The 18,153-nt window shown below is 43.3% G+C and overlaps 1 protein-coding gene across 1 annotated transcript in view; it reads right to left on the bottom strand.

Annotated features, from left to right (window-relative positions):
• The window catches only part of CFAP99 (cilia and flagella associated protein 99), a 94,737-nt gene that overhangs the window by 61,358 nt on the left and 15,226 nt on the right, over nt 1-18,153 (bottom strand). Inside the window, exon 4 of the mRNA XM_042458433.1 lies at nt 6,502-6,596. Coding sequence (XP_042314367.1) covers nt 6,502-6,596 — 95 coding nt within the window. The remainder of the gene's footprint in view (nt 1-6,501; nt 6,597-18,153) is intronic.

The raw sequence follows: 18,153 nt of genomic DNA, 5'->3' as shown, positions 1-18,153 counted from the left end.
CCCGGCCACTGCTGAAACCTGGCAATCCAGGCTCAGAGTTGAATCCAGGACTTGAGAGTTGAGCTGTGAGCCTGAGATTTCAGGGGGAGCATAACCCCATCCAACACAGGCAAAGTCCCTTTTCCCTGATCTGCCTTACAACTTACCAGGAGCACTTTTGTCTTGTCTGGATTAAGCTTCAATTTGTTTGCCCTCATCCAGTCCATTACTGACTACAGTCACTGGTTCAGTACAGAGACTTGGAATCAGATAGGAAGGAGAGACAGAGTTGAATCTCATCCGCATACTGGTGACACAAACAACCCAAAACTCTGGATGACCTCTCCTAGCTGTTTCATGTAGATGGGGCACAGAATAGAACCCTTAGGAATCCCACAAGTTAATGACCAGGAGGTCAAACAAGAGTCTTCCAACACCACCTCCTGAGTTCACCTCTCTAAGAAAGACTGGAACCACTGCAAACAGTGCCCCTGAGTCCCATCCCAGACTGGCAGCCCAGGAGGATACCACGGTCAATGGTATCAAAAGCCGCCGAAAGATCCAGGAGTACCAAGGGTATTCTGGTCAGTTCTCTGAATAGGTCATCCACTAAGGTGACCAAAGCTGTAAGGTGACCAAGGGACGAACCGTATCCGTGCAGGAGACGCTGCTCTTGGGCAGCCCCAGGCAGCCACCGACCCTTTGTTTTTTAACAAGAAGAACTGTGGAAACTTCAACAATAATAAATCCAAAGCAGAAGCGACAGAAGACTACTAATAAGTAAGTTGCCTTTGCACACTTTTATAACTGGAGAGACACTGTAGTATTTTGATTTTTCCATTACGAGACGCGAAGGAATTTAAATAGAAAAAAAGGGGAGAGAGAGAGAGACGCGGCAAAAATGGTAACAAACTTTCCCCCTTTTCTTTAACTGAAAACTTCAACTTTCGGCTTGTTGCTTTTTGAAATCTAGATTCCAGAATTCAGACTCTGGGAGCCTATTGAGGATGCTAATTAATGAATCCCAATCTAAGAGGACTATACCTTTAAATCTCGATATCTTTGCCGCGGCAGGAAGGCGACTCACGAGGAGGACGCGGTGGTTGAGACAGGAGCAGCTTGGAGAGTGAAGCAGAAGTGAAGATCATAGAGACCATAGAGTAGAGCAGAACTACGAGAGAGCCGGAAAAGGAAGAAAGGAAGAAAGAAAACAGAAAGAGGAACTAGAAAAGAGTAAAGAGACCACTCTAGGAGGACTGAAGGCTACCAAATGGAAAATAGAGTAAGAGTTTCCCCACAGAAGAAGAAAGGAAGGAGAAATCTGTGAAAGGCTGAGAGAAAGGTCCTGGGAGAACTGGGCAGGATAGAAGAAGAAGGTAAGACTGATTGGGAAAGAGACGCTCTTACAGAGGCGGGATATAGACGGGCAAAAAGGGGTGTGTTCATGACGTCATGAAGGTATAGCCTTCAGACGGCCCGCTGCCATGAACACGTCCCCCGCACGCCCCAAGCGGGAAGAAGCGGCATTAAAAAGGTGCTGCTTTTCCCCGCTTCTTTTCTATATAGTGCGCAGCTGCCCATCTCCGTCTGTAAGCTGCTGCACCAGTACACCAGAATTGCTACGTTGCTACTTTAAGTTGCCCATTTAAAAGCTCCGTGTCTGCTGCGTCGCATAATGAGTCAGGGTCCTGGAACATGCGCAGTTTGCAGTCAGGCTTTAATTGCAGCGTCAGCTGCCATGCAGGTGTGGAAGCTGCAGCACAGCTGCAGCGCATTTTAAGACTCATAACCCTAACCCTAACCCTAACCCTAGAGCTGCATGTACGCATGCGCTGCTAGAATTGTGGAAAGTTTGGAATTTAAAGTGAACCCCTACACACATTCCTGTGCCATTTTCACCTAACAATAAAAAAACGCTAAAACTTTAAATATTTACATATGTACAAGGGAGGTGATGGGGATGGCAGGGGGACAGCGGTGGCAGCGGCGACAGCTGTGGCTGTGCATTGCAGATTCAGCAAGAGCACAGGGACCAAAGGAGAGGAGGCATCCATGATGCTGGTGACACTGGCAACGTGCAAGTGGACAAGGATGCCAACACCAGCTGATCACCAGCTGGCAGGAGACCACCTTTGTTCTTGGCCAAGGCGGGGGAAAAAGTTAAAAGGGGCCTGGGCGCTTTAAATGTGCACATAGGCTTTCTGCCGCCTGTGCTGAGTGCCAGCCGGCAAAAGAAAAAAAAGCCCCGTTTTTGGCCGCCCGTGAGGAAGCTGCCTCTCTCTTTGCGGCGTCCTCCGAGGCGGCGGTATGGAAACTGCGGGTCAGAAACGGCCCCAGGTAAGGCGTCTTCACTGCCCCCCCATGTGGAAGCCCCATACACCTTAGCCACGCCCCCGGGGCGGGCGGTCTGGAGGCTCCGTATTCAGCAGAATACACCTCCAAGACGTCTTCCTCTGCCCGTCTGTATCCCGCCTCAGAAAGTTTTTTAAAACAACAGGAATTAGATACCCTCTTCCCATCTTCCAGCATAAGGAAAGGGAAGGAAAGGAAAAGGAGAAAAAAATAAAAATGTTTGGACATGGAAGGAAAATGCCTTGTGAGAGTAGCTAAAGAACAGACTTTGAAACTTTGAAACTGACACTGATTTAAGACAACCAAACCAAATTAGCCAACAATTAGCTTCCTCTGACTGATAATGATCTAACAATCAAGTTGTTAAGCGTCAACAAGATTAGAGCAGCCTCAGAATAAAGACCAAAAATCAAACACCAACTCCCACTCTCACTGCCCATTCCTGACTTTCTCCCCTCCTCCTCCTCTCCCTATAATTACTTTCTTCTTCTCCTCATTTCCGCCCCTCTTTTTTTCTCTATCTTTTTCTTCTTCTTCTTTTTTCTTTCTTTTTTCCCTTCTTTTTTTGGGATAGGTTCATATGTGCTCTTCCTAACTGAAATTTGATATTTGATAATTGCTAAAAGGAAGGTGTTAAGAGGACTGTTTAACCAAACAATTCAGAGGCTTCAAGATTAGATTGTATTGACTTTTAGATAGATAAGATTGTTGTGCTGAGTACAATTTGATGTTTGATTTTATGACCAATTGGGACTGTTACCAAATATTGGCAACATAAAATAATTGATAGCCACAAAGCAAGCGGAAAAAAAAGTGATGGAACTGAAAACAAGGTTACAGACGGCGAAAGTCCTACAGGGCAACCAGAGAAGACCATCCTGGGACCAGCCAAAAGACCCTAGCATTTTAATGCTTGTGGAGGAAATGAAAAAACTTAGAGAGGAAAACAAACAAGACAAAGCAGAAATGAAGCAAGATTTAAAACAGATTAGAGTGGAGATAAGACAAGATGTGAAAGCTGAAATCAAAATACTCAAACACTCCCTAGAGAAGATGACATCAGAACGAACACAAATTAAAGAAAGAGGCACATATCTAGAGGAAGAAAATAAAAGACTGGGAAGAGAGAGAGAGAGACTAACAAAAGAACATACTGAAGATACTGTTGAAAGAATCAAATTAGAACAAAGATTCAGAGAAAGATGCCTCAGAATTAGAGGTTTACCAGAACAGAAAGATGAAGACTTATAAAAAATAATAGTACCAGTCTTGGCTGACTTTATGGACCTAGATAATGAGACTTTTCTTCTTGAAGTTGATAAGATGTTCCGAGTGAGAGCTTGGATCGCAAAACAGAAGAAACTGCCCAGAGACATCGTGATTTATTTTGTTAGGACTCAGATGAAGGAAGCAATCCTACAACAACATTTTCATACTAGATTTAAAATTGAAGAGAACTAAGTTCTGTTATTTAAAGATATCTCTGGAAAACTATTAAGGAAAAGAAAAGAATACGGACTATTGACTAAAACTTTACGTGGCAACGGAATTTATTACAAATGAGAACTAACAGAGGGCCTATCATTTAAATTTAAACAAAGAAAGTTTCAAATTAATTCTGTACAAATGGCAAAAAATTTCTTACACAAATATGAAAAAGAACTTAATAAAGGAGATGGACAGAAAGAAGATAGGAATAATCCAGGAAACGGAGAGGAAGAAAGGAGAGAGGACAATTTGGAAGAGGAAGAACCTGAGGAAGGAGAAGTGGATAAGAATGTAGATCTTAATGTGGGAGAGGAGAACGTGGATGAAGAATATAATGATGGCACAAGACGAACATCCTATCATGGAATGTTAAAGGAATCAATAGTCCCAGGAAGCAAGGTAAACTTTTCCATTATCTTGGTAAACAGAGATTAGATATTATTTGTCTTCAAGAAACTTATATAAGGAAAGAGGAGGAGGTAAGACTACTGAAAAATGTTAAATTGGGAAAGGAACATATAGCAGCATCAAAAAAGAAAAAGAAAGGTGTAGTGATATACGTAATGGAGAAAACAGAATCAGAAGAGGTATTTACAGACCCCAATGGGCATTTTGTGGGTGTAGAAGTTACCTTGCAAGACCAAATAATACTAATTGTAGGAGTGTATGCACCTCTAGAAAACAAGGCCTTATTCTTTGATAAGCTAAAGAGGAAAATGTTAGATTACATGTTGATGATGGGGGATTGAAATGGGGTGCTAGACCCCCAGATAGACAGAAAAGCAGACAATAATATATTTAAAACAAGGAAAATTGCCAAAATCCTTCTTTGAATTAAAAGAAGCCCTCACTCTAGAGCAGTGGTTACCAACCTGGGGGTCGCGACCCCTTCTCAGGGTTCACCAGGTTGGGAATCCCTCTGGCCTCCCCCTCCCCTTCTCCCCACGGGTGCCTGTGCTGGAGCAGGCATCGGCGGGGAAAAGGGGAAGGGGCTCCTCCTCTCCCTTCCTTCCCGCGGGTGCAGTCACCCGCAAGGAGGAAGGGGCAGGGGGTCGCCTCCTCCTCTCCCTTCCTTCCCGCGGGTGCAGCCACCCGCGAGGAGGAAGTGGCGGGGGGTTGCCTCCTCCTCTCCCTTCCTTCCCGCGGGTGCAGCCACCCGCGAGGGGGAAGGGACAGGGGGTGCGCCTCCTCCTCCTCTCCCTTCCTTCCCGCAGGTGCAGCCACCCGTGAGGGGGAAGGGACAGGGAACCTTCGGAGAAGGGTCGTCAACCTAAGAAGAAGGGGGAGGCCACATGGGTGACACCGGAGGAGGATGGAACTTGAGGAGCACCAGCCGGTAGTTGTGGGACCGAGTGAAAAGTTACAAGTTTTGTTATTGTTTCTGTTGAGTTATTAAAGTTCTTCAGCATCCTGACCGCATCTTACGTGTGGTGGAAGCTTGAGCACGTGTGAGGGAGGAGTTGGGTCCAGGAACATGCAGGCCGGAGCACAAGCCCCGCCCACAACTGTATGATAAAATGGTCCAGAGACTGCGGAGAAAATATTCTATTAGAGGAGTGGGAGGAAAATTGCAAAAAAAGGCTTAAGCACATGCTCTCCATGGACTTGAAGGAACAATACTTTAAGATGCAGTTTAGATGGTACCTGACTCCCAGTAGACTAGCACACATGTATAAGAATACAAACAATAGATGTTGGAAATGTGGAACGAGAAGGGGCACCACGATACACATGTGGTGGACCTGCCTGAAAGCTAAATTATTCTGTGGGATAATACAGGCAGCTATAGTAGAGATCTTACAGATAAATCTAGCAAAAACCCTAAAATATTTCTTCTCGGAATGCTTAACAAAGAAGCAGAAATTTTTTTTGAAAGATTCTGTTCTATCTGATTTCCGCAGCTAGACTGGTTTATGCAAGAAGGTAGAAGAAGGAAGTGATACCAAGTATTTTAGAATGGACAAGGAAAATATATGACTTTATGGGAAATGATAAAATGACCTTTCTAATTAGATCGGGTTCATTAGATAATTCAAACAGGACTGGAACCCGGTGCAGGTTTACCTGGAAAAACATGATTTGTGAGATAATCTAATATTTTATCATGTGGTAAATGGATAGATAACCAATTTAGTGTAGCATATTAAAACAAAAAGATCACCACTTGATGTCAAATTACGACTTAATGGGAATGAATATGTTACCTTTGGTTTTTCAATTTTATACTGCATTGAACTGCATGGATAATATTAATGTAGAGAAAATGTGTCATTGAATAAGTTAAGGAAGTATTGGACAGGTAATTTACTCCCAGTTTTGCTAATAGAAACTCTATTAAGCAATTGCAAAAGCAGTTATGTCACAAAACACAATGATGTGTTTTCTTTTTTGCTCATTTGTCTCTCTTTCCATTCTTTTTAATACAACTCGAAAATCAGGAGTTCACTGTAAAGGAATATTCAAATAGTACAAGCAACGACTGCTTTGGTTTTCCCTTTTTGGAAGCCATTTTAATTTTTGTGTGTGTGTGTTATTTTGGTCTGACATGTAGATGTGTTACGTTGTAATGTATTTTATATTTGTTGTACATATGTGGTGTTCTTTCTTTATGCACAATAAATTAAATAACAGCAATGCTGATTATTCATTTCATATTGCTGAAAGCACAACAATTTGAATTACCTTACATATCTTAGCAACATCCATTGACTTGACCATTCTGCTAAACTGCTGAAGTCCAAGTTCATCAAGTCGAAAAATGGCCAGATAACAAACAACTATCAGAAAACACATACAGAGAAACCAATGTTACTTGAGATAATAGGTCCATTTTATCTTTGGGTTTCTTCTCAAAAGTTTTTAAAATACTACATCTCCACACTGTATGACACTTTACTGTTTGTTACAGCTTGTCTAATTGGATAAAATAACTGTATACAATTAATTTATTGCATATTGCCATAATAATTCATCCTTAAATCAATACTTGGTAAAAGCAATTACTGATTCAAGTCTTATTTCATAAGCCTTTATCAGCTTCACACATTTCAATCATGCAATTTTGCCTCTTGTTATTTGCAAAATTGCTGTAAGCAAGATGGGAAACATTGGTGAAGGACAGATTCCTTACCTGTAACTGTAGTTCTTCAAGTGGTCATCTGTGAATTCACATAGTTTGATACTCCTGTGCCTGCACAGAGCATATTCAGAACCTTCTGGAATAGCTAGCTACATTTTTGGTGGTTGCTCCACCCACCTCTTATTATGCACTCATTGTTTCTTCTCATTTACCTCAGTTCCAAAGGACATCACATGGCAGCATTCCTGAAGTAACATGTGCAGGACATGATATGAGGGGAAGATGGGCAGGTTTGTGTGAATGCACAGATGACCACTTGAAGAACTATAGTTTAAACAGAGGCTGGATGGCCACCTGTCGGGGATGCTTTGATGGAGGGTTCCTGCATGGCAGGGGGTTGTACTGGATGGACCTTCTGGTCTCTTCCAACTCTATGATTCTATACAAGTAAGTAACCTATCCTACTTTGTGGTCTCTGTGAATCACACAATTGGGAGCCTAGCAAGCTACTGTAATAGGAGGTGGGAGTGTCATGCCCACCAAAGAAGCAACATAAGTAATTAAAAGCAACCTTATTAAAAACTAGAAAGAAATTCACAACTTCATAAGAAACTGAGTAAAGTATTAAGTCAGTGCAAACTTGTCTTTCATTTCTCTGCCCTCCCAAAAGCTGCATAATTTTTAGATCTAGTATCTAACCTATAATGAGAAAAATGGGAGGTGTCTCAAGAAATCAGGATGGATGACTAAGGAACTTTCAACTGAGCTAACTTTTAAGCAAAGCATGTATAAGAAATGGAAAAATGGGGAAATCACCAAAGAGGAATTCAAAGAAATAGCAAGCACAATGTAGGGGTAGAGTCAGAAAAGCTAAAGAGCAGAATGAACTCAGGCTTGCTAGAGAGGGTACAAACAATAAAAAGAGGGTTTTTTTTATATGTCTGCAGCAAAAGGAAGAAGAACGAAATGGTAGGGCCACTCCATGGAGAAGATGGCAAAATCCTAACAGAAGACAGAGAAAAGGCCGAATTACTCAACACCTTGTTTGCCTCAGTGTTCTCAGAAAAGCAAAATAGAGCAGAGGGCAGAATAGGGGAATTTCAGCACAGAATAAGTAAAGTAAAGTACAGGAATATCTGGTTAATCTAAACAAATATAAATCTCCAGGACCAGATGAACTACATCCAAGGGTATTAAAAGGACTGGCAAATGTAATATCAGAGCCATTGGCAATAATCTTTGAGAACTCCTGGAGAACAGGAGAAGTCCTAGCAGAATGGAGGAGGGAAAACGTCCCCAGCTTCAAAAAGGGGAAAAAAGAGGATCCCAACAATTATCATCCAGTTAGTCTGATATCTATACCAGGAAAGATTCTAGAGCAGATCATTAAACAGAGAGTCTGTGAACATCTAGAAAGCAATGCCATAATCACAAAAAGTCAACATGGGTTTCAGAGAAACAAGTCATGCCAGACAAATCTGATCTCTTTCTTTGATAAAATTACCAGCTTGGTAGATGAAGGGAATGCTGTGGATATAGTATATCTTGATTTCAGTAAGGCCTTTGACAAAGTTCCCCATGGCATTCTTGCAAACAAGCTTGTAAAATGTGGGCTAGACAAGGTAACTGTTAACATGGATTTGGAATTGGTTGACTGGCTGTACCCAAAGAGTACTCAACAATGGCTCCTTTTCATCCTGGAGAGAAGTGACCAGTGGGGTCCCACAGGGCTCTGTCCTGGGCCCAGTGTTATTCAACATCTTTATCAATGACCTGGATGACAGAATTGGGAGCATACTTATCAGATTTGCAGATGACACCAAACTAGGGGGAGTAGCTAATACCCCAGAGGACAGGATCAAAATTCAAGATGACCTGAATAGACTAGAAAACTGGGCCAAAGCTAACAAAATGAAATTCAACACGGAGAAGTACTGCACTTAGGGAAGAAAAAAGAAATGCACAGATATAGGATAGGGGACACCTGGCTGAACAAGACTACATGTGAAAGCGATCTGGGAGTCCAAGCAGACCACAAGTTGAACATGAATCAACAGTGCGACGCAGCAGCTAAAAAGGCCAATGCAATTTTAGGCTGCATCAATAAAAATATAGTGTCTAGATCAAGGGAAGTAATGGTGCCACTATATTCTGCTTTGGTCAGGCCCCACCTGGAATATTGCGTCCAGTTTTGGGCACCACAATTTAAAAAGGATGTGGAGAAAATGGAGCATGTCCAAAGGAGAGCGACTAAAATGGTGAAGGGTCTGGAAGCCATGCCCTACAAGGAACGACTTAGGGAGCAGAGGATGTTTAGCATGGAGAAGAGAAGGTTAAGAGGTGATATGATAGCCCTGTTTAAATATTTGAAGGGATCTCATATTGAGGAGGGAGCAAACTTGTTTGCTGCTGCTCCAGAGATTAGGACCCGGAACAATGGATGCAATCTACAGCAAAAGAGATTCCACTTCAACATTAGGAAGAACTTCCTGACAGTGAGGGCTGTTCAATAGTGGAACACACTCCCTTGGAGTGTAATGGAATCTCCCTCCTTGGAGGTCTTTAAACAGAGGCTGGATGGCCATCTGTCAGGGATGCTTTGATTTGGATTTCCTGCATGGCAGGGGGTTGGACTGGATGGCGCTTTCGGTCTCTTCCAACTCTATTATTCTATGATTCTATGAAAGTCAAAGGTTGAGACTATACAGCAGCTTCACACACATCTTCCAAGGGCAACCCATTAAGAAAAGCAGATGAGATATGTACTGCCCTGGTAGAATGGGCTCAAATTTGAGCAGATAGAGTCTTTCCTACAGTGTCCTAAGCAAAATGAATGACAGCAACCACCCACCTAGAAAACCTCTGTGAGGAAAGGAGTTGACCTAGTCTCGAATTCTAATGGCAAAACAAAGAGTTTATTTGATAGCTTAGAATGTGAAGTTCTTTCTAGATAGAAATCCAAGACTTGTCAAACATCGAGCAAATGTAGAGCTCAATCTGCATCAGATTTCGGATAAAGGTAGGCAATACAAATGAAAGGACATTGTAGGAAATATTCAACCTGCTCAAATTCAAGCCCATTCTACCAGGGCAGTACTTATCTCATCTGCTTTTCTTAATGGGTTGCCCTTGGAAGATGTGGGTGAAGCTGCTGTATGGTCTCAACCTTTAACTTTCATTTCTCAGGGTTCTGTCTTGGGTCCTTTACTAGTCTCCCTTTATACCCTGTACCTGGGAAATCTTATTAGCTCCTATGGGTTTCAATATCACCTGTACGCCGAAGACACCCAGCTGTACTTTTCTATCCCTGAGATTTCGCCAGGTGTTAACCAGCGATTATCATCATGTCTTGCTGCTGCCTCTGAGTGGATGATTCACCAGTGCCTGAAGCTCAACATGATGAAAACTGAGCTACTTGTCTTCCCACCCAAGCCATCTTTGCAATGTTCTTTGTCCATTACTGTGAATGACATTTCTATTCAATCTGTCAATGAGACCCATAGTTTTGGCTTCCTATTTGACTGTTCCCTATCGTTCACTCCAGATCCAGGCTACAGCCAAGTCATGCAGATTCTTTCTTTATAATCTCATCAGAATTCAACCATTTCTTTCTGTTTTGACGATGAACACTTTGGTAAAAGCATTGGTGATGTCATGCCTGGATTATAGCAATTCATTGCTAGTGGATCTTCCTATTTCCCACCTTAGCCCCCTAATCTTTGTGCAGTGGTCAGCGGCCAAGATCATCTTCTCCACCCATCGCTTTGACTTTGTTATTATCCCTCCATTGGCTACCCATTCCTTTCAGAAGCTGATATAAAATTCTTCTCCTGACCTTTAAAATCCTTCATATCTTGGCTTCCTCTTATTTGTCAGCATTCATCTTTCCTTAACGCCCTCCACGCGCATTGAGATCTTATGACACCAGCCTCCTGACCCAGCCAAGGGTCTCTTCCTCCCCTGCTTGAATCTGCCCCTTCTCCTGTGCTTGGAATCTTGTCCCCCCAAAATTAAGAACTATTACTTCCTTGGCTAATTTTAAGGCCAAATTGAAGACATTCTTGTTTAGGGAGGCATTCCAAATTACTGGTTGTTAATCTGCTCCTTATTTTGTTTTTATTGTATACTTTTTAGTATTATTTTTAAAATATTTTGATCATGTAATGTTGTTATTGTTTTAGACTGTATGCTGCTTGGCAGGTTTTTATTCTTTTTTCCCCTTATTTTATTTGAAACTTGCTATGTAAAGTGTTGTGCAAACTTTACAATGTTCTATAAATAAATGTTAATAATAAAAAATAGTAAAAGAAGCATTGTTCCAAGACTTGAATCAGATGAGGCTTTGAATCCTCAAAAGTGTAAAGGATCAGTTTCAATGCTTGATGCCCACAACGTACTTCCAAAGACTCCACTCCTCCTTCCCTGCCTCAAGGTGATATGCCTTTGATTTCACAACAGTCCATACTGATTGGATCTTCCACCTCATGCCATTTTGATGAGAGGAAGAAGAAAAAGAAAAAGCATTTGAAACATGACAAGACTCATCCACAGATGCATTCTTCCACCTTGGTACCAAGGTCTGTTAATCCATGTCTGGTCAAAAGTCCCCCTCCCCATTGGGAATTTTGCAGGTGGAAGTTCAAGTGGGTTCGGCTTCAGAAAGTGAGATTATTGACTCCCCTTGAAAGGGTGCTGACTCTCTTCATGGGCATGCACTAACTAAAATGGCTGCATGACCTGTCATGCTATCACTGCCAAGGACACCTACTGTGAATCTTTCTCTTTCATGTAGAGTGATAGATCGTTTCCCTTCCTCCTCTCGGTCCCCTTCCTATAGGTACCGAGAGAGGTTTCCTTCTATTCAATACTGAGGGAGATCTCGATCTCGACATGGTTTGAGATCAGACAGAAGACTCTGTGATGTGTCTCAAGATCTTCAGCACCATGACTATCAAATGGGATATTCTTGATATTCTTTGCGTTGTATTCGAGAACCAATGGAATTGATATATGACAGAGACTCAGGTCTTTACCTTCTTCAGATGGCTTATGACTAGGAGGTTCCTTGCCATCAATATGCATATGACTTATTTTAGTATGCAGCTTCCTCTCTGTCAAGATCTGTCTTAGTGGAGATTATCAGACAAGGGAAATTGGAAGTATAATCCAATGGCAATCTGAACGCAATCATGGGGTTTAACGTTATTGAGTGATAACCCACTACACACAAATTCGGGCAATGGGAAGTCAATTTGAATGCAATCATGTGGTTTCACGTTATTGCATGATAGTCTGTCACACGCAAATTCAGGCAATTGCATGCTATTTTCGGGCAATGGGAAGCCAGTTCAAATGCAATGCGCATTCATGTAATTGCGCTAAACTAGCGACTTTAAGTGAATGCGTTCTGGCCCCACTTTCTTTTCATTCGAATTTAAGAGAAATTCCTCCCATTTGATAAGCTCCATTGCAATCCACCCTGGTCTCTCAAATTCAAGGCCCTTCATCCCTGAAACATGTGTCAAAGACGCTTATATCACAAACTATGGATGTTCCACAAGATTTACCTACTCCAGTCCCTCCTTGAAACTAGTCTCTCCTGGACAAACCCTTACTGCAATCTCCTCTTCATTCTCCATCTCCTCATTCAGAGTCTGTTTCAGTTGAGATGGAATCTAGTTCACTGGCCAAGAGAAAAGTATCCATCCACTAGGTTAACAGAGCCCGAATCAGCCTCCCCAATAGATGTTCTTGGAACAAATTACATGGATGGCAAATGCACCTGACATTCAGGTGCAACACCTTGATGCTGACCCATTGGATCCAATCTATGAATGGATTTAGTTGAAGGTACCCACCCTTTTCCCTTTCTACCAGTAATGTCAAAGATTTTGCAGCATTCATGGACTATGCCATCCACTGCTAGAAAGATTGAAAACTTGTACTGTATTGAGTTACACCATCAGAATCGACATGGCTCTTTGAGCATCCCAGGCTGAAATTCAGTGATAGTAGAAGCATCTCAGGCCAAATTTATTCCTTGATCATCACTGACGTTAGCTGACAAGAAAGGCCACAAGCTTGACATCATGGTGAAGAAATTCTATTAAACATCTGTACTGAATCTTCGCATAACCAACTCATGGCATGCATGAGGGCATATCAGCAGCTTTTGCAGGAAAGACTGTTGCTTTTGCTTGTTGGCTAATGCATTATATGGCAATGTCCACTCACTTGCAGGGCACCAAATCAATTCTGCTTGTCACATGGCAGATTGTGCAGCTAAGGTCATGGCTGGTTCAGTCACTCTCAGGTGGCATACATGGCTCCATTCTTGCCATCTTTCGATGCAAGCAAAGAGTACAATAGAGGAGATGACTTTTGATGATTCTGCCCTTTTTAACAAAGAGAGGGATGAGAAACTTGAATTCACACAAAAAATGAAGATGACAACTAAAAACTATGCGATGACCTCATCCTATAAGGCAGGGGTCAGCAATGTATGGCCCACGGGCCGCATCCATCCCGGCGAGGCCTTGGGACTGGCCCTAGCCCGGTCCTGATGCCAATTGCCGCCGACACCAGGCGGTACCGCAGCGGCGGCGGGCCGGGCGCCAAGGAGGGTGGGCCGCAGACGGCCTCCATGGCCAAGGAGGCGGAGGAGGAAGGTGCAGAGGTAGGCACGGTGATGGCGATGGTGGCGGAGGCTCCCTTTGCCAGGATGCCTTTGCACTGCGCTGTGCTGCGATGTGTTGTATGCAGTGTGCACAGTGCGCTGCTGCTGCTGCCACCGCCGCCACAACCTTTGCACCAGCCTCCTCTTGCCCTGCGTGCGCCTGCAGGGCCACGCGCGGGGCTAAATAGGAGGAGTTTCTCCTCCTGGAGCTGGCTGGCCAATGGCTGCTGGCAGGGGGCGGGCGGTTGGAGCTCCAGTCTGCCCCCATTGGCCAGCCAGCCTCAAGAGGAGGAGCTCCTCCTCTAGTTCCCATGTGGGCCGGCCCAGGCCTGGCGAGGGTGCAGGGGCCAGTGGAGGAGGAGGAGGAAGAGGAAGGAGGAGGAAGGACGAGGAAGAGGAAGAGTAGCAGGAGGAGGAAGAGGAAGAGGGAGGAAGAATAGCAGGAGGAAAGGGGAGGAAGAGTAGCAGGAGGAGGAAAAGGAGGAGGAAGAGGAAGAAGAAGAAGAGTAGCAGGAAGAAGAGGAGGAGGATTTCCATTCCATTTGTACAGGTCTTCTTTGTTTTAACAATAATAGTGGTGGTGGTGGTGGTGTTGATGATGATGATGATGATGATGATGATATCAGTCAGTTTCTGAGGCATGCACTCATGCACTCTTTCTGAAGGCGAGACAGTGTGACTTTCCAAAGTGCATTTCTGTGTATTTTCGGTGCTTTTAATGCTAAAAGGTCTGCTTTAACAATGATGATGATGATGATGATGATGATGATGATGATATCAGCCAGCTTCTGAGGCATGGCCAAACTCATGCGCAGTGAAGAAAAACCAAAGTACCTTGACCAAGTACACACTTCTGAGAAGTATAGTTGGTGCAAGACACCTGAAACCGATTTTGTTTTTTACTTCAAAATATGGTGTGTGCAGTGTATGTAGGAATTATTTTTTATTTTTTTATTTTTTTATTTAAAATTTTAAAAAAATATTTAATTATTTATTTTTTTGGCTCCCCCCCCCCCAGTTGTCTGAGGGACAGCAACCCGGCCCCCAGCTCAAAAAGATTGCCTACCCCTGCTATAAGGGATCTTACAACCCTCGGTGCTCAGGTTATTGACAGGCTTATGGACAGAGACTTTCCTTCAGCCCTTCCTTCTCTAGAAGGCAAAGGTTCCCGTTCCAGTCATCATCTTCATCAGGAAAGTGACAGCCCCTTCCCTTTAAATATCAGTCATCCTTTAAGAAAAAGGTGGAGACCAAAGAAAGAAGGGTCTTTAACTGGTGGCTCCCATGTTTGTCTAAGAACCCTGCAATATTTGGAAACAGACTGGTGCAATTCCATCCTTCCTTCCTGGTCTTGGATAATCACTGACTCCTGGGTGCTGGACAGTGTAAGAAGGGAATACCCCCACAGGTATACTAATTGACACTCCTCCATCATCCACCTTACTCAGCAAAATGTCAACGTTTTTGGAGAAAGGAGCCATCGAACCCATTTTGGTCTCTCTCCTTCTGAGATGATCCCCCCCCCCCCCCCATACTTCATAGTATTGAAAAAGGATGGAGGACTGTAGCCAATACTAGATCTAAAACAGCTGAATTCATACATTGGTCACCAGTACTTCCACATGGTAACTTTGAAATTGATCCTTCCACTTTTACAATGAAACTATTGGTTTGCAACTCTTAACCTCAAGAATGTCTATTTCCATTTCAGAATTTGACATTCTCACAGAAGGTTTCTGTCTTTTGCTGTCGGACAAAAACTATTCCAGTTTTGTGTCCTTCCCTTTCAATTGTCAACAGCTCCAAGAGTTTTCACCAAATGCATGAGTATTGTTGCTGCGTTCCTTTGTCAGCAAGGAGTAACAGTATTCCCTTATGTAGACAATTGGCTTCTGGTTGCAGGTTCAAAAGAATTGCTAATCATCGGAATCAAGTGAACTCTTGCTCTTTTAGAATCTCTGGGCCTAGTGGTCAAATGAGAAAAGTCCAATCTCTTTCCATTCCAAGAGGTGAGGTTCATCAATAGCATACTGAATTTGAGAGTAGGAATGGTTTATCTACCTCAAGACGGGTTTCATGCTCTGATACAGTCTGTCTTGAAATGTAGACGTTTCAGGAGGACTTTGGACAGGTTAGTGCAGGCCCTATTAGGACACATGGCCTTGACCACACCAGTCACACTGTTCACACGACTTTAATTTTCTCCTTTCCAGTCATGATTCCTCTCAATCTTCGATCCTCAGATGGACCAATCTTTCAAAGCTCTCACCATCCCTTGGTCTGTAAGGAAGTCCCTAGGATGGTGGTTCCTGCCTGCCAATATCAGTATGGAAATCCGTTTCCTTCTACCTCAACGTACTTTGGCAGTGACCACAGATGCTTTGACAAAAGGTTGGGGTGCACACACAGAGGGACTTAGGGTAAGGGGACTTATGGTCTGCCATTGGATCGACAATACACATCAATGCTCTCAAGCTATTATCGTTGTGGAAGGCTCTCAAAGCTTCTGAATCCGTACTTTGAAACAAAAACATCTTACTGGTTACAGACAATACAGTGGAGCCTCCTCATACGCTGCCTTTTTATAGGCGGCTTTCAGCATAGGCGCTCAAAGCCGCCGGTGCGCGCGGGGCGGAAGGGGCGGCGCGTCCCATTCAACTGAATGGGCGCGCGCACCCATTGCGCCTCGCTCGCCGCCGCACCGCCGCACCACTGCGCACGAGCCCCAATGGAAACAATGGGGCTCGAGCATAGGCGGATTTTTTTATACGCGGAGGGATCCGGAACGGATCCCCTGCGTATAATAAGGTTCTACTGTACTTTAGTAATGTTCTATCTGAACAAACAAGGAGGCAGGAGGTCCTGAACTCTTCTTGATTTGATGATTCAGATTTGGGAGTAGTGCACTGCCAAGAAAGTCTTCCTGAATGCTGTCCATCTATCAGGAGAAGACAACATACTTGTGGACAAGCTGAACCATTCACCGAATTCGTGCCATGAATGGATGCTCCATCCCTAGGTTCTTCAGGCCATATTTTAGAAGTGAAGGTTTCCAAAAGACCTGTTCATGACCCATGTCAACAAACAGTGTCCACAGTTTTGTTCCAGGGCCCAAGCATATGGCTCTCAAGGCAATCCCTTTCTTTTCACATGGAGAGGTCAGCTGATGGACACTTTTCCACCATTCCTCCTAATAACCAGGCTGATTGCCAAACTGAGTATCAATCAAGTAGATGTCATCCTGCTCACCTCATGGTGGCCAAGACAACCATGGTTCACCTCACTTCTCCATTTAGCTTACAGAAGGTACTCTCGGTTGTCCACAAATTGCCTCTTCATCCCAATCAGCTGACAATTCAATAAGGCTGGGTTCACCATTCAGACCTAGACACCCTTCAGTTGGTGGAGTGGAGGATTTGTCCTTAAGATTGTTGCCGGATGCTGTTTGTACTGTTATCATGGCAGCACATAAACCTTCAACTCAGAAATCTTGCACTCGGAAGTGGAACAAGTTTCTTGAATTCCTGGCTAAGCAGCAAGTTTTTCCTTCAAATGGTCCATCAAGTACTTGATTTCATCTTGATGTTATTGGATACAGGGTTTTCATTATCTTCAGTACATTATCTTCAGTACTTCACTGCCATCTCACTGCATTTCCAGCTTGAAGGTCATCCTTCATCTTTTCAACATCCTCTTTTTAAAAAGTTCTTTAAAGGATTCAAGAATTTTCATCCTCCTTGTCTCAGGACTGATAGCTGGCATGGGTTTTGGACTTGGTCCTTTCCTATTCGAGCCTATGGCTTGAGTAGATCTGAAATTACTTACCTGGAAGACGGTGTTTTTAGTTGTGATTACTTCTGTCAGGAGGGCTGGTGCGCATTGTGTGCTTCAAGTGGACCAAACTCATCTCCACTTTCATCGTAATAAGGTAGCGCTACAGCCAGATATAAGTTTTTTTTTACCAAAAGTTCTTTATGTCTGCCCAAACATTGCCAGCAGAATGGGCCAACAAAGTCTCAGGCATCAACTCTGGAGGCGCAGAGACCATTCATCGTCAGAGCTTTAGACAATTTTAAGGCCTGTTCATACAGCAAAGCCTTAACTCTTGACTCCCAATTTTTACACACTGGAGGCATAAAGGCCTTACAATGGACACATGTACTACCATTGTGTCCCTCTCCAAGACAAAGGAGACAATGGGAGTGGTCATCAAGGCCAGGAAGCTTGGTCCTATAGTCGTTACACCTCTTAAACGAGGTTGAAACAGATGCTATTTTCTTACAGAGTAGACTTTGAATGGTCTGAAATCAAAAACGCTAAGGTAGTCCAAGTTTTAGAAAGGTCATCTGAAAGAAGAGTACTCCAAGAAGAAAGAAGAATTGTTACTATAAGAACTATCAACAATCCAAGCTGTAAACCAAAGATAGATATCAAAAAAAGCCAAGTCAAACCAGAAATCACACCAACAAGGTTCCTTAGATTCTGCTAACATGGTGGACGAAAAGGAACTGAGATAAATGAGCAGGAACGGTGAGAGTATAATAAGAAGTGGGCAGAGTTACCACCAAAAATCTGCCTA

Source organism: Sceloporus undulatus, chromosome 3 (genome assembly GCF_019175285.1).
Source record: "Sceloporus undulatus isolate JIND9_A2432 ecotype Alabama chromosome 3, SceUnd_v1.1, whole genome shotgun sequence".
NCBI classification, from domain to species: Eukaryota; Metazoa; Chordata; class Lepidosauria; order Squamata; family Phrynosomatidae; genus Sceloporus; species Sceloporus undulatus.
The sequence above is the reverse complement of the archived record's forward strand: the minus strand, read 5'-3'. Positions and strand labels throughout refer to the sequence as shown.